The sequence below is a fragment of the Phoenix dactylifera genome, chromosome 3, assembly GCF_051530095.1.
Source record: "Phoenix dactylifera cultivar Ajwa chromosome 3, Ajwa_hap1_PhDact_Kaust_v1.1, whole genome shotgun sequence".
NCBI classification, from domain to species: Eukaryota; Viridiplantae; Streptophyta; class Magnoliopsida; order Arecales; family Arecaceae; genus Phoenix; species Phoenix dactylifera.
This window is the reverse complement of record NC_143192.1, coordinates 5,963,818-5,979,354: the sequence shown is the minus strand read 5'-3', so window position 1 is coordinate 5,979,354 and position 15,537 is coordinate 5,963,818. Positions and strand designations below refer to the sequence as shown.

The window sequence follows — 15,537 nt, the reverse complement described above, 5'->3', positions numbered from 1 at the left end:
TTGATCTTAGTCAGTTGGTTTTCGGCCTCATACGATGGTTTTCTGAAATGGTGTTTGATAGTTGGCTAATGTAATTATTTAAGTTAGTTACTCTTAAAGGATGAAAGCTTGGTAAGAAGATTTAAGATCTATCTTATTAATGCATAGTTTATTCTCTAATAGAAGCTCTATAGAACCCAATTATGACTCTTAAATATTATTCCAAGTATAGTTTACATTCTTCTCAATGCATTGAACTATATACTTTAATATTACGATTTTCTTTATTTAATTAGAAAGGAATCGAGAGTAGAGAGCAAGGCTACAACATGCTCGAACTATCAAGGTAAATTTACCATTGTAAACTTCTTTTTATCTATTTTATTTTATTATGTTTGTACAAATAATATTTTTTCACAAATGTGGTGTCTTCTACTTGGTTTTTGTCATATCTGATAAAGTGAAAATTCTACTTATAGGAGAGAAATAAAGTTATTCTAAAGAATTATAGATGGCCATACTCAATTGGTGTAGCACGAGGCAGTCTAGTAAGCAAAAATCCATCCAAGATGGTGGGGATTGATGTATTTGGAACTCAATTTTAGGAGATATCTGTTAGTATAGTACGAGCTTGTAACAAGCCTTTGATTAGGATTCATGGACCATACAAGATGATTCGCAATGCCATTGGATCCATAGTTGCATGGCCCCAAATTTCACCATATATATATATATATTAATAAGGTATCTTATTTTTACAAAGTATTTACAAAGTTAAATGTCTTTTAGTTGCCATGTAGATTTGTTTTGCTAAATTTAACTGTTGCAAAAGTTGTATTACATAGGAGGCTGCTTCTTCTTCCCGCCTTAACCGAGAAGAACTCGGTTGGGTTGTTGTCTGGTGCCATATAATGTATGTATTTTGTCGATTTATCTATCAAAGAGGAAAAATTGGTAATTCAAATATTATAAGTTAATTGAAATATTTCAATTCAATTAGAAAGACTAAAATGAACCATCTTGTTAAAGCATTATAAAATGTGGTCTTAGTAGTGACTAAGAAATTTAGGTAAAAGCATGTCAATGCAGTATGTTAGCCAAAAAACAGCAAGCTAGTTTTGTATTTCCTAACCCAGACATGGTCGATGTGGTCATCAAGCATGCAGATATCCACCCCAAGGCTCCTGTAAAACTAGAGTAAAATGTAAAGGTTGATCCTCTTCACTGGAAGGCCACAGGATGCAGGTTCTTTTTTCACTGGATTTTGTAAACCAGAGCTTGTCTCCAAACTTTTTTTTCCCTAACCCCTCCCTCCAAAAAAATGCTGAGGGTAGCTTGATTTAGTTGTTAACTAAAAATACAATGGCATTAATGTGGCCACATGCTGGAAACAAGTTGTGATTTGTGGTGGATTCAACTACAAGATCCCCCAAATAAATAACAAATAAAAGAGACTTACCTTCTTACAGTATTGGTAAGAATACAGAACCAGCTTGGGAGACCAACCAGACAGAATATGTCAAAAGCATGATGTGGGATGGAATAGAAAAGTACAGTTAAATAAACAGAATTCTCTTCTTCATTCTTTTGAATTAACCAAAAAAATCCACAAGTCTTGGATTACTTCCTCATTTTTACTACAATCATAATCCCATTATTACTAGAATTAACTCAAAACTGGTTCAGGCACCAAACCCTGCTCAACTGTCTTGATTTACTTCTTGATCAGTAATTTGCTTTCTATTGCTTCAGATCAGCAGGCTCTGATAACAGGCGCGGGCAATGCATGGTTTACTGATCCTCTGCATGGTGGCAAGAAAGCAAAACTCACAATGACGCAGGCATCTCGGCAAGTCTTCAACCTTTCTCAGGCATCCACACCAACACCAGACATAGGCACCTCCTCATTGGCATCATCTTCACCATCACTTTCATCCTCACCAGCTGCATTCACGTCAGAGCCAACCTCCCTCATCTGATAATCCACCTTGAAGTCATAATCAGCATCCATATCATTCATTAAGTTTAATTTCTGGGCCTTCCTCCTCTTCTTCTCTGCTCTTAGTTTGTGCGGATTTAGTATGCCTTCAGCAGTATATAGCTTTTCGTTTTGTTTGCCAGCAGTGCTGGGTTTAGATTCTACAGGGTCTTTTCCATCATCTGCCATGGGTTCGTCTTCATTTTCAGCTATTTCCTTCTGTTTTACATCATCCTGAAAAAGTTGAGCTCAGTCAACTATGCTCAAATATGAATGTCGTTCCCTCTTCAGTTTAAAAAGAAAGGTTACAGATTATATGCTCTATTATGATTACAAGAATTTACTGCACTGCTATCACGTTTATGCATCCTGGCTAATTAAAAATATCATGGAACATGCTATCTTTGAAAGCATAACACTAAATCTTACCTGGTAATTCAACCTTCAGAAGATCCAAGGAACACAGAATGCACAAGATGTAGTCCCGGATCGAAGATAAAAAGGAGAGCATTTATAAATGTATCTGGCTTGTGAGAATAAACATACAGAAGGGCAAAGATGTATGAATGAATTATTCATACATTAATCAGTGTTTTCATAATTAAACTGGACATGAGATTAGAATATATATTCTCCAAGGTCATGGAGCAAAATAAGATTGCAATTTTTAAGGCTGCAGATTTTGAGGATGGTACATAAGTCTGCATCTGTCATTCAATGCTTTACAAAAAATGAAAACAAAAGGGGGATAACGCACTTTTATAGTGGATGCACCAATAAACAATTACCTTGATCCCTGCCTTACTCCACTAAAATCCCAAATATTTGTGAATCAAAATGCTGCCCTTATAATCTTAGTAATGTGATTACATTAACATAGTAAAATGACCTTTATTTACTAGACTGTTGCTACTCTTTTAGACCATCTGAAGGTTGATGTTTGCTACAAGACCAGATGCATTATGATTCTATGCACTATCTCAGTATATAGTAACTGGCTCTTTTCTCATAACTTGTCTCTAAAGGATGTGCTACTGTTCCTAAAAAAGAGAAGACTCCATTGTACGAAAAACTGTAATACACCTAGTAACAGTGATGGTCTTAACAAGGTGATGATTGTCACTTGTACCAACATGAGAGGAATTCTAATGACCAAACATCCCAGAGGCTCCAGATGTTGGCAGCTAACAAAACCAAGGTACGCCAATACCATAACGAACCGGACGGTACGGGGCATACCGACATAGTAACTAGGTGGCACTGGTACAGAGCTCGATACTAAGATGGCGTACCTTAATCAGAACAGTTTGAAGTTCATATAAAATTCTACAGTAAATTTTGAAAACAAATGAGAACATTGTATTGGATTGGTAATTCCAGGGTGAAAGACATTCAGCTTAAGATTTCTTTATAAACTTTTAGCAGGATTTTGGGTTCTCCAAAGGTGTATTAATGTCTAACAAGTTTCCTTAACATAGTTCGCAAAATTCAGCAATCAACATTCAGAAGATCCTTATTTTAAACTCAAACCTCATTGGGTTATAGTTATAGTAAAATATATCTGTATATTCTACAAGAACAGAATCATCAACAAGCAGACAACTATTTCAGGTTTTGAGATAAAAAATGATAGCATGACATAACTATGGAACAATACAGTAGGTTGATTGGAGGCAGGTATGAAAAAGTGTCAATGTTTGATACATTCTTTTTTGAGAAAAACAAATGTTAGGTAAATTAACTAGCAAGTCACGCTTACAAGCAAAACTTTAATGAGGGAAGAGTATAGTAGGAAACAAGAAGAAACAAACCTCCTCTAGCATCTGTTCATCAAAATTTAGTGGAAGACTCGGAGGAACTTCAACATGAGAATAATCCTCGACTGATGCTAAGCTACCAATGAATGAAGACTCACTCCTATAAACTTCATCAACATCAAACTCCTTCCCAAATTCTGAAACAATTACTGAATCTAAATTCACCCCTGGTTCCCTTGTAGGAGGCAGTGTGTAATATGGAATTTTACCTGAAACATCATAGCAAGTCAGATTAATGGGAATTACAAATTAAATAAATTCAAAAGCTAAAACAAGAAACACATACCTTCATTCCAATCATGCAACACAATTCTTGCAGCAGCTTCAATGTCAACTATTCCACCCTTTTTCAACTTACCCCTAATTGTAGCCACCTTCTGAAGAAAGTCATCAACTGACATAAAGCTTGGCAACTTATATAGGGATATCAACCTTTCTGCCGGGCAAAGCTTGAGGATCTCCTTAACTGCAGGAGTTCACAGGACCAAATTAACTAAGTTTCTAATAGTCAGAAACTAAATCCTGAACAAAAAAGAGTGGCAATTATTTTAAAAGTTAGAGAGTATAGAAAGTTATCTCCAGCTTAAACTTACAGTTCCAATCAACCAACCTAGTTTCAAGAGCAAATTTGGATCAAAGCCCCCATGGTCACTACAAAGAGATGTTAGTTTAAGAGTCGACGATCAAAGGACAGTTTTGCTTAATAATCATATCTTAGTCTGCATTTGGATGTCGAATGGCTAACCACCCCTAGAATAACTTTAACCGTTGGTATTCACCCCCTAACCAGCTAACCAGCAAATAACTCTATTTGCTATTTGGTGGTGCTCCCACAGTTGGGGATAAAGTTGAGGAAAAGTGAAAAAGGTAGAGAGGGAGAGAGAAAGCTTTGGGTGGTTAAAGTTGTTTCATGCTCCCCCCCTGAAATAATTTTAACCTGGTCGGTACCTTTTTTTCACTTGTTGATCGAATAAGTTTATTCATCACTTTTTGAGTGTGTTTGGATGTTAGCTGAATAACTTTATGTTATCCACCATTTAACCAGCATCCATAAACAGCCTTAAGGATTACTTATGGGATTGCTAGCCAGCATCCAAACACAGCCTTAAGCACTAGTAATGGGATTGATAGGATTTCATAAATTTACAAATGTGGATGCCATTGCATATTATAGTTTGAACACAAGAATGAATGAACTTTGCTGCAACCATACTCTGCAATCAAACCCATTAGTTTTTTTTTTTCTTTGTTTGTTATTTGACCCTGCTGAGCTACTAAAGGAGACCTCTACCCAACACCATGATTAGTCCTTAAGTAATCAGCAGAGCATAACCAAGCCTCGAATTGAGCAACAATCACAGTCAAATGCAAATGTGTCCAATTCTCACTTGTATTGTTTGTCAATTCTTGATTCTGATTACCCAACGGCAACTTTTCATTATTTCATGCATTAAAAAAATGAAAAAACAACTCTCAAAATACAAAATGAATTATCAAATGCAATCGAGCAAATGAAATTCTAGTACAGTTACATATTTCTTTTTAAAAAATGTATAATTACCTGGAGTGATTGGATCATCTAACTTCTCAATTCTTTTGCAGTTGCGAAGAGCTATAGATGCATCACAATCACCAGACTTGAGCATTACAACTCCAGGGCTGTCCAAAAGCTTCACCTTCTTATCTAATTGAATTTCTTGCATTGACCTGGTCAGTCCTGGAGTAGCACCAACATTGACTACATGAGATCTTTTCAAGCTGTTGATCAGACTACTCTTACCGACATTAGGAAGACCAACAATTCCCACAGTAATTGATACTTTGAGCTGCCAAAGCAAATCAGTTCAGTTAGCATTGTATGACAGCACAGATCTTTCATCACATACTGAAAACCTAAACAAACAGTTTAAAATTTACAATCATGGTTGAAGTTATATGATAATGATGCTACATAATTTCAATATCAAACATTCAACAGATAAAAATATGTGCACCACATAATGGACAAAGCAATAAAAAAAAGAGTCAATAGAGAGAGAATAGACTTGGTTGTGCCCCAATGTCAATTACTCAACTACATAATAGACATTAAATTGAGAATACTTTCTTTTTTTTATTATGCTATTTCATACAAAGCGTTAAGATTATTAAGAACTATCTTCAGAACAAAGAAGAAATTAGCATAAAGGGGTTCAGGTCTCAACCATCCACTAAAAACCCACCCAGTATTTTACCTAACAAAACAACGAACAATGAATTAGGCCAACATACAAAATTGAGCTCTAACTAATACAAAATAACAGAATCAAACTTGTTGGTCATGGTATTACAAAGTAGATCTAATCAACAAGAATGGTAAAAGGATGTACAATAAAACATTTTCCTGGTGAACTTTCAATTATGACATAATGAATATACGTCTATGAACCATGATATGCCGTACCAGGCCGAATCGGGCTGTATAGGACGTATCGTACCATATCGATTTGGTATCGGTACTCGGAATAGGTGGTGTACTGTGTTGCCAAAAAAATTCCGTACCATACCTTATCGACATTGTGCTAGTGTGGCACTGGTACGGAGTTTGGTATCGAGATAGCGAACCTTGCTATGAACATTACCTATGTCCTTACATGTACATTGTGTTCTTCATGATAGCAAACAAAAAAAAGAGAAATAATAATAATAATAAAGAATTTTTTTTTCAAAAAACACAGTCAAATTTAAGTGACAAGATTAAAATAAAGCAACCAAGAGACAAAAAGTGGAAGAAAAAATGAAACTCGCAGGATCAAGACCTGTTACAATTTCAATTAAATCTATGATGATATAAGCATGTCCAAAAATTTGACCAGTATTTGTATAACAATCTAATTCTATACTATATTATTACAGTGATAAAACATATGTAATAGATGATGGGATATTGGTCGAGAGCATGTTTCTTTTTGGTAGGGAAGATTTCCTGAAGCCAAAAAATAGATTTTCTAGATAGAAGCAGTCCGTTTCTTCTCCAACACCTGAATCACTGAACCAATTTGCACCAGTAAATCAATGTCTAGTCTAGTGTCAGTAACAAATATAATTCTACAAAATTGAAAACTAAATGGCAATAATCCCGTAGTCCATCAAATCTAATCCATTTGGTCAAATATCTACTCATTCAAACAGGCAGTGATAGAGTCAGTAAAACTAATACAAGCTATTTATAAGTATATGTTCGTAAAAAATCAACACTAAATCATAATATGATCCATTGAATGGCCACGACGTCTACAAGACAAACAAAATCGTCCAAGAATCATAATGTCGATTTTAGAAGCTGTAAACTTAAAAATTTTATTCAGACACATATAAAATTTATGTCACCAGGTGCTTCCAGACTTATATTAAATTCTATAATTTCAGTAGGGAAAGAAAGAATTTGATGCTACCTCATGGCTCCTTGTATAATTCTTTAGCAAGTTGATGAGAGTTTCAGCTCCCAAGCAATCACTTGTTTGCAGAATGTTGCTCGGTTTTGCTGCCTTTGAAGATTTCCACCCCAAATTTGACCTCTGCTCTTGGGTACTACACTTAAAGGCCACTGCAGGTAACTCTTCTCTAAGGTACTTGAGCCATTTTTCAACTGCCTCCCGAGGAACAAGATCTATGACATAAGAAAGAATACAAGCAATGATCATCTTAATATCATTCCATAAGGAGACGGCATTCACATTCACTTCTACCAAAATCATATTTAGGTATTAGACATTATAATAGATAAAATGATATCCAATCAACATACAATTATGAAAGAAACTAAAATAGTTACCTATCTTGTTCAGAAGCAAAACAATACGCTTATTTGGATCCGCCTTCAATATCATCTTTTCTATGTTGAAGCAGCGAGTACCAAGGGGATCCCGTGCATCAAGAACCTCCAAAATTACATCTGATGCTTCTATGACTTTAACCAGCTCCTTGTAGAACGATCTTTCAGAATGGTCTGTGATATCAATCAAAATTCTTGTTAATTCAGAATGTTAAATAATGTTGATCAAATATGCATGAGGCATAAAAAGACAAGAATACTTTGTTTCATACTGTTCCTTTAATATCAATTACCATGGCTTTTAGCTACAGCTGAAGTCTCTACTGTTGTATTCCTATTTCCAAACTCAAGGTCTTTGGCAGCAGCCATGGAAGCCAATTGACTCATATCATCATCCTCGAGTAAACCCAATTTTCTCTTCTTAGCCTGTGATCAAGCAAATGTCAACCACTCAAAGTGAGATTAAGAAAAATTGTCATATCTGATGGCCAGCTCAATTGTGAACATATACATATGAATGCACTCGTTGAAGATAAGATTACCAAAATAGAATCCTAGTGTATCAATGTTCTAGAACACAAAAACCCAATTTAGGAATATAGCTAACAGAAAGTATCAAATGTGAAAAAAAAAACAAAGAAAAAACACTGTCAAGTGCTCCAAAGACTAATTTAATAGTACTTGGCCTAGTGAAACTGGTTTAACACATCTGGTACTTCATTTCAAGATCTAGATAAAGTAATTTTGTTAAGCCCAACATGTGCACACACCATACCTGCACCTCTCTCTTTTAATTAATGTAGAGCATGACATCCTCTAGGGACAAAAGCCTCTCCAAAGAGGTCTATTTTCGATTTCAACAAGACTATCATTCCCAATGCGTCTGGATATCATCATTTTTCCTCCATTTCCATCCATAGATGGGTTTTACTTGCTCAAAAACAAGAATCCGCATATAAAATTGAGTGAACCGTAAGTTCCAAAAAAAAAAAATAGCAACTTAAAACATTCTTTCTAAATATCATATACCTATCTCCTTTATTATTATCAAGCTTTGGTTAACAGTGCAATCTCAAATTTCCCCACTCCTGCAAAAGCAGAAAAATGAAAGCAGGGAAAATTCCAGGTGATTTATATTTCTGAGACGAGTCCAACTTCAAGTCACATTATGAAAGATATATGCACACTAGGAGCCCACATTTTACCCTCTCAAGACCTCAGACAAATGACTATCTATATTCCAAGCCCAGAGATAATGATCAGAAAAAATTTTCCTCTCCCGCAATCAAAATTGATTCACACAGCCCTCTAGCTAGAGGCTATTAGCACACCATAACCCCACCCGTGCATCTTCAATGTTCAGTCTTATCCAAGGACTAACTACCAATAACTGCATCCAAGATTTATTTCAAGCCAGCAAAATGTTATTTAAGTCTTTTGGTGTGAGTGCGTTTATGCATGCATACATCCAGAAATTTGTACTTTACACAAAACTTCATCCATGGATTCCCTTTTTTGATCCTATACTCCTTTCATATCCCACTCGCTTCCCTTGAAGCTCATTTAGGCAACTAAAATCCAAGAAAACAGTTTATATCACCCTCAGGTACTTTAGGCTTGGACTACCATGACACATTTGCCAGATGCAAATAGTTGGGATAAGGGTTCATAGTTGTAGTTATGGTTATGGTCATGGACATGGTAAATTGGTAATACTATGAGATACAACTAATCGTTTGAGTTTTCGCAATGCAATCAAGAACAAATAGCATTTTAGTACAAAATATATCACCCTTGTGAATCAAGACAATGAAAGACAAATGACAACTTTCAGTATACTTAAATAGCACCATGAACATCATCTCCCTTGACATCATAACATAGGTAGATAATATCATAAATACTAAAGAAAGCAATGGCATGGAAAGCTCTTCCTACGAATGTCTGGTCTTCACATATGAAGACAAGAAGCAATTATAGTAGCATTATTCAATGCAGCCTAGTTCTTTTGATGCACCAAGAAGACAGAAAACCAAATGCAATAAACCTACTAAAAGCAAAAGGGCTAAAAAAATACCCTTTCCTTTCTAGCAGCCTTTTTCTGCTCCAGTTCCTCCAGTGCACGGGCTCTACGGGCCTCGAGTGCCTTGAGCTCCTGTTCCTTGAAAGGCCAGTCATTAGGGATGCCTGGGTCCTTCTCGACCTTCCGTTTCTTGTTCAGTCCGAGCTTCTTTGCTTCCTTTGCCTTCTTCCTGTGGTGTTCTCGCACCTTCCTTAATATCTTGTACTTCTTCCTAAGAGGCACCCTCTTACTCTTACTCTCTTAGTTATGAATTAAAAAATAACGTTAGAACTCGTCCAAATTTACAGAAGAAATGAAAAAACTTTAAATCTTTTTCCATGCAGCACTTACTTTTGCTCTTCTTCACCATTTTTGCTTCTTCAAGGGAAAAACCTGGAAGGAGAAAGGAAGAAACAGTAAAGCCTTTCAACGTTTCATTTGTTACCTTGCCCAAAAACATATTTTTATGTTCCAATTAGAATTCCACAAACTTGACACTACCGGCAGGAAAAAAATCTTTGAAAAAAGAGACTTCCATAATCATTTATTAGATCTAAAGAACAAAGGGTAGAAAGTTCATCTTCTTCAATCATGTTTTTCGGCAGAATACAGAAAAAAAAAGACAAGCCATCCATAATATTCCCCCGCACTGAAGAACAACCAAAAAGACACTACTAAAATTGTCAATTTTATACCAGGCATTCGAAACTCAAATCTGTAAACGAAAAATAAAAATAAAAATAAATAAATGAAGGAAACAGAGCCAAACTTTCAGACCCCACAGAGAATAGAAGAAGCTAGGATAAACCCCACAGAGAATAGAAGAAGGGAGGAACATAAAAAAGAAAGAGAAGAAGAGAGGAAAGATCAAAGGAAGAAAGAAGAAAAGAGGATCTTTCTTACCTCGGTAGAGCAGAGGATCCGACCTCTTTATGAGCTCTTCCGTTCAACCTTGGTTCCCAGGACCCGTCGAGCCGCCGCGGTCGCCGTCGACGGGGAGGCCGAAGTTGTCGGCACGGGGGAGGAGAGGGCGGAGGCGGAGGCGGAGGTCCGGAGGAGAGGGCTCGGGAGGCCAAGAATGCGGAGGAGAGGAGAGGGGGGAGACTCGAGAGATAATGAGGGAGGGAATAGACAAACCCTAACCCTAAGTCCCTAGCCAAGGAGAAGTCGTGGACGCGCTGAAAATTGGGCCGAGGCATATAAAACGGACTGGCGGGGAGTTGGGCCGGCCCTCGGCTTTGTGGGTTCTGGCTCTTATTTATCAGCCCAACAATTAAACGGTTAAACGGATTACACGGATCAGACATCTAAATTCGTATCCGATCCAATTAATAAACAGGTTAACGGATTAACCTATTTAGGCCAAACCTAAATCTGTTTATGGCAGGTCGAACACAAGTCGGGTTGGCGGGTCGGATCATATTTTGCCACTCTTAAACACAGAGCCCGAGACAAAAATCCGACCCGATCTAGGACCCAAGTGTTGAGCCCGACCAGACACAGATCCCCAAGTGGCTAATTTAAACTCTGAACTTAATCCAACCTAACCTGGATCTTTAATCCAAACCGACTCAGACCTTTAGGCCGGAGGGCGCATTTGGCATCATTTTTATTTTTTTATTTCTGATTTTTGAAAACAAAAACATGCTTAGTAGTCATTGCTATTTTTATTTTTTCATAATAAAAAATAGAAAAACATGTTAGGTAAGCAGAAAAATGAAAACTCAATGCAAATGTATTTTCTCCATCATTTCATAAATATTATCCATTTACCGATGACCATTGAATATACAATTATGCATATAAAGTTCACATATATGATTTGTAATTAGACTAATTAAATCTATTATCATTGAAAATTAATTATACAATATAGTTATGCTTCATTATATATGTTGATACATAAGTTAAAATAAGTCTAAGTGAAACATCAAAAAGAACCTCGTTTTGGATATTCTATCTTTCCCACATGTCATGATATTTTATCATGAACTTGGCCCATGTAATGCAAATGGCTAGGTATCATGTTTATTTGAACTTGCTCCAGTGAGTTTCCACCTTATGGGAGTTCTACATCATCATCTACTATATGATCTTCCCTCTCATATTTACCAAATAAAGGATCTCTTATGGGAGTTCTACATCATCATCTACTATATGATCTTCCCTCTCATATTTACCAAATAAATAAAATTATCTATAGCACAACATACAATCACAATATAACACTGCATCCATAATTTATAAAGAGGTATTTATGTATGAACTAAGAATTGGGCCATTAATTCCCAAAAAAAATGCTCAAAGATGAGTGCCTGTAATTAAATAGCTCCTCCATTTGAGCTGAACTCCATCTCAATCCCCTATAATGACTTATGTAATAACCCTCCCCACAATATGGTTAGAGAAAATCGGGCATTTTGGTCTACCCTGAATCAACAATCACATTATTTATGCAAGTCATTAACAACAATCACATTATTTATACAAGTCATTAAACAAATACAATATAAGATAATTCTAGATTACTTCAAAGGGCCAAGGGAAGTTGGCATTCTAGAATTGTTTTGCACTAGAAAAATTTTAGCATCATTTGCAGTTGCTTCCCATCCTATATATATATATATATATATATATATATATATATATATATATATATATATATATATATATATATAAGTAGCAGATTGAATGAATAGCAGCTACCATGTTATGTGTGAGTCTATGCTCTTTCACAATATGGAATCTGTCTAACATGCATTAACGTGGATGCCATTATAGCTCCAACGCAATTCTTCAAAAAGAAAAAAATACAAAGTTATTAATATTAATAGAATAAAAAGTAAATTATAAAAATCTTCTTAAGGTTTATATTTATTACACTTACATCTAATAATTTGTAAAACCTACACTTATCTCAAGTTCAATTAATGGTATTAGCGAATCCGTTTACCTTATGTGAAAAATCAAATTGCCTCTGAGTGATTTGTAAATTACAAAAAATTCTCTAAGATTAGAAATAAATTATACTTACATTCAATAGCTTGAAAAACCTATGCTTACCCCCTGAGGTTTATTCTTATTCAACACTTTAACTCACAACTTAGCAGAATATTATCCAAATCGTTCACTTAAATAAGACCTAAATGCCACATCAGAAAAAAATAAAAAATAACCAAACCAGCCTTAACTGATATAACATCCACCCAAGAAGGAGAACAGTTGTAAAATGTCATCGGTCTAGAGCTTGATCTTAATGAATTATCAGAAAATAGCTATGTACCAAGAAAAAAGCAATTTAGATCTTTCAAACAAGTGGATACCTCTAAAATTTTCTGCTGCCGAAAACTAGTATCAAAAGTTTTATCGCTTGAGCCAGCCTGTTTATGGAACTGCAACTAATGCACCCTCTAAAAAAAAGAATTCTCACGAACCAGAAGAGGACATGATTGATAGAGTCCTCCACCTCACATCAGAGGCAAGTTAGCGGGATGCGCAGCCTACGTCTGCTTAGGATGACCCTAGTTGGAAGGCACCCCTAAGTCACCATCCAAAGGAATAGGCAACCCTCGGGTGGACACCCAACCACCAAATCTAGGTGCAATCATGTCTCTAAGTCTGCTCTCTTCTGAAGAGGCCATATGGCCAAGGGTAAAGATGTCAGAGTCAGAGTTATTTTGGAATGTACCAGTTGTGTCCGAAATGGTGTAAAGATCCCTTGCTCTGACCCTTGGGCTGCAAGTGAATCTCCAAACTCTCACATCAAAAGCATTACATCTCAGAATAGCGATAGATTGCACCCTCTCGGCCAAGTGGTCCTCAAACGAACGAATGATTCAGTTGGTATCCCACCTCCGCTCTCCAAGAAGTAGTAGATCATAGACTCGCATGCTATCCGCCACCTTAGAGCCGACCATAGTTAGCCAGAGCCTCAAAGGGAGATCATCCATCCGTAGGTCCCCCCATGATCTAAGGATCTGGTTGGATCTTAATCTAACTCAGATCTGCTGGATTGTCTTCCTTGCAATGCTTCGAGTTCGAAGTCCTAGCTTGGTGGTTGGACCTTATCCAGGTGGTGGACAAATAGAGAGAGCAAGGGCTGCACAACAAGGTCAGCGCTCAAGGATGGCTATGGAATAGGAGTCAACCACGGAGATAAGGCAGTGCTCGATAATGGCCGTTGTCACGCCTCCGGCCCGAGATTGCGAGCCGGGGGTCCGCGCCAACTGCCGCACACCCGTGGGCCAGAATACCATACTTATACCCTGTGGTGGGGCCAGAATTGCCAATGCATAACCCCCTATTGGCAGGGTCCAGAACATAGCCAGGCTGAGAGTTCTAAATCTGATGCACATCAAAATTCTTTTGTAACATAATAGATATATCATAATCCGATCTAAATATGCATATACGATGCAAAAACAGTAATATAATAATAGTCCGAAAAATATTATTCCAATTCACATATCCATTTTTCATTCAAAGCATCATCTCGTAAAATTCATAAATCACATATAAATTCATTAACAATTTATTCGATGCAAAAATAATATTATATAAATGAAGAGTCTAGAGAAGGCAGTTCATTACTTACCTTGAACGCGATCCACAACAAATCCAATTAATCTCACAAATTCCTCGCAGAACCTAATATCCAAAAATCATATTTTCTTTTAAAATTAATCATAATATATATAAAAACTTAAATTTTAACATTCTTCCAGGGCCGACCCTGTAGAAGTGTCTAGCACCCCGGGTTCGGATTCGGATTCGGGTTCATACCCGTAAACCACCCTCCTTCTTTTATTTTATTATTATTATTATTATTATTATTTTCTTTCTTTCTTTCTTTTCTTTTTCTTTCTTTTCTTTTCTTTTTTTTCCTTCTCTTTTCTTTTCTTCCCTTTTCTTTTCTTTTTCCTTCTCCTCCCGAAGCTTCCTCTCCTTCCTTTTTTTTTCTTCTTCTTCTTTTTCTCTTCCCCTCTTCTCCCGCGACCATGGAGGGGAAGATGCGACCCCATGCCGAGGCTCGGAAGGGGTGGCGGCCAGAGGCCGGCAGCGCCTGCGGTCGGTCGGCGGTGCCCGCGACTTGCGGTGGTCGGCCTTCTCTCCGTCCTATGGAGAAGAGAGGGCTCGAAAGGGCGGCGACTGACCCTCTCTTCTTCCCATGGAGGAGAGAGAGAGAGAGCTCAAGAGAGGAAGAGCTCGCGGCGGGGACCCGCAATGTCGGCAGTGCTCGCGGCCGCACACGGGTAAGTCCCCTCTTCCCTCTCTTCTTCTTTCTTTCTTTCTTTCTTTCTTTCTTTTTCAAATGGTTTAACAGAGAGATGAAGTTAGGAACCTTACCTCAGCCCCGGCGAAGATCCAGCGGCTTTCTTCTTCTCCGGCGGCAAACGGAGGAGGAAAGGGTCATCTGTGCTGTGGCTGCTCGGCTCTCTCTCTCTCTCTCTCTCTCTCTCTCTCTCTCTCGGCCGGCAGCCCAAGGAAGAAGGATCCTCCCCTTCTCCCTCTTCTTGGTGTGGCGGCTCTCCTCGGTGGCCTCAAGGAGAAGGAGAGGAAGCCCTAAAAACAGGGCTTCCTTCTTCTTCGGGATGGAAGGAATTCCATCCCGTTGCCTCACGTGCAACGCACGTGAGGCCAAGGTTTGGGACTGGGCCGGTCAAATGGACCGGGCCCAGTTCCAGGGTCTCACATTCTTCCCTCCTAAAAAAAATTTCGTCCACGAAATTTTCGTACATGCAATTCAAGAGTAGGAAATACTTCTTTCAAATCAAGTCATAACATTTTTCAAATCAAAGTCATCTTGTCTGACCAATGTCAAATAGTTCCATTCACCACACTTCCTCTGCACATACTGATTTAACCCTCAACATACTCGTGTCAAGTC

General features: G+C 37.4%; 1 protein-coding gene across 2 annotated transcripts; it reads right to left on the bottom strand.

Annotated features, from left to right (window-relative positions):
- Positions 1-1,535: 1,535 nt before the first annotated feature.
- NSN1 (GTP-binding family protein) lies at positions 1,536-10,882 on the bottom strand. 2 transcript variants are annotated; one of them, XR_016399745.1, is made up of 11 exons: positions 10,554-10,825; positions 10,002-10,043; positions 9,666-9,910; positions 7,882-8,014; positions 7,589-7,762; positions 7,209-7,423; positions 5,336-5,600; positions 4,061-4,240; positions 3,769-3,983; positions 2,387-2,480; positions 1,964-2,191 (listed from the first exon to the last, which is right to left on the bottom strand). XR_016399745.1 is itself a non-coding variant. In XM_008800277.5 (10 exons), the coding sequence occupies exons 2-10, from the start codon at positions 10,018-10,020 to the stop codon at positions 1,847-1,849; spliced, it is 1,791 nt and encodes a 596-aa protein (XP_008798499.3). In that variant the 5' UTR covers positions 10,021-10,043; positions 10,554-10,882; the 3' UTR covers positions 1,536-1,846. The 2 variants fall into 2 exon arrangements, 1 of the variants encoding a protein (XP_008798499.3); XM_008800277.5 differs by lacking the exon at positions 2,387-2,480 and having other exon boundaries at positions 1,536-2,191; positions 10,554-10,882.
- Positions 10,883-15,537: the final 4,655 nt, after the last annotated feature.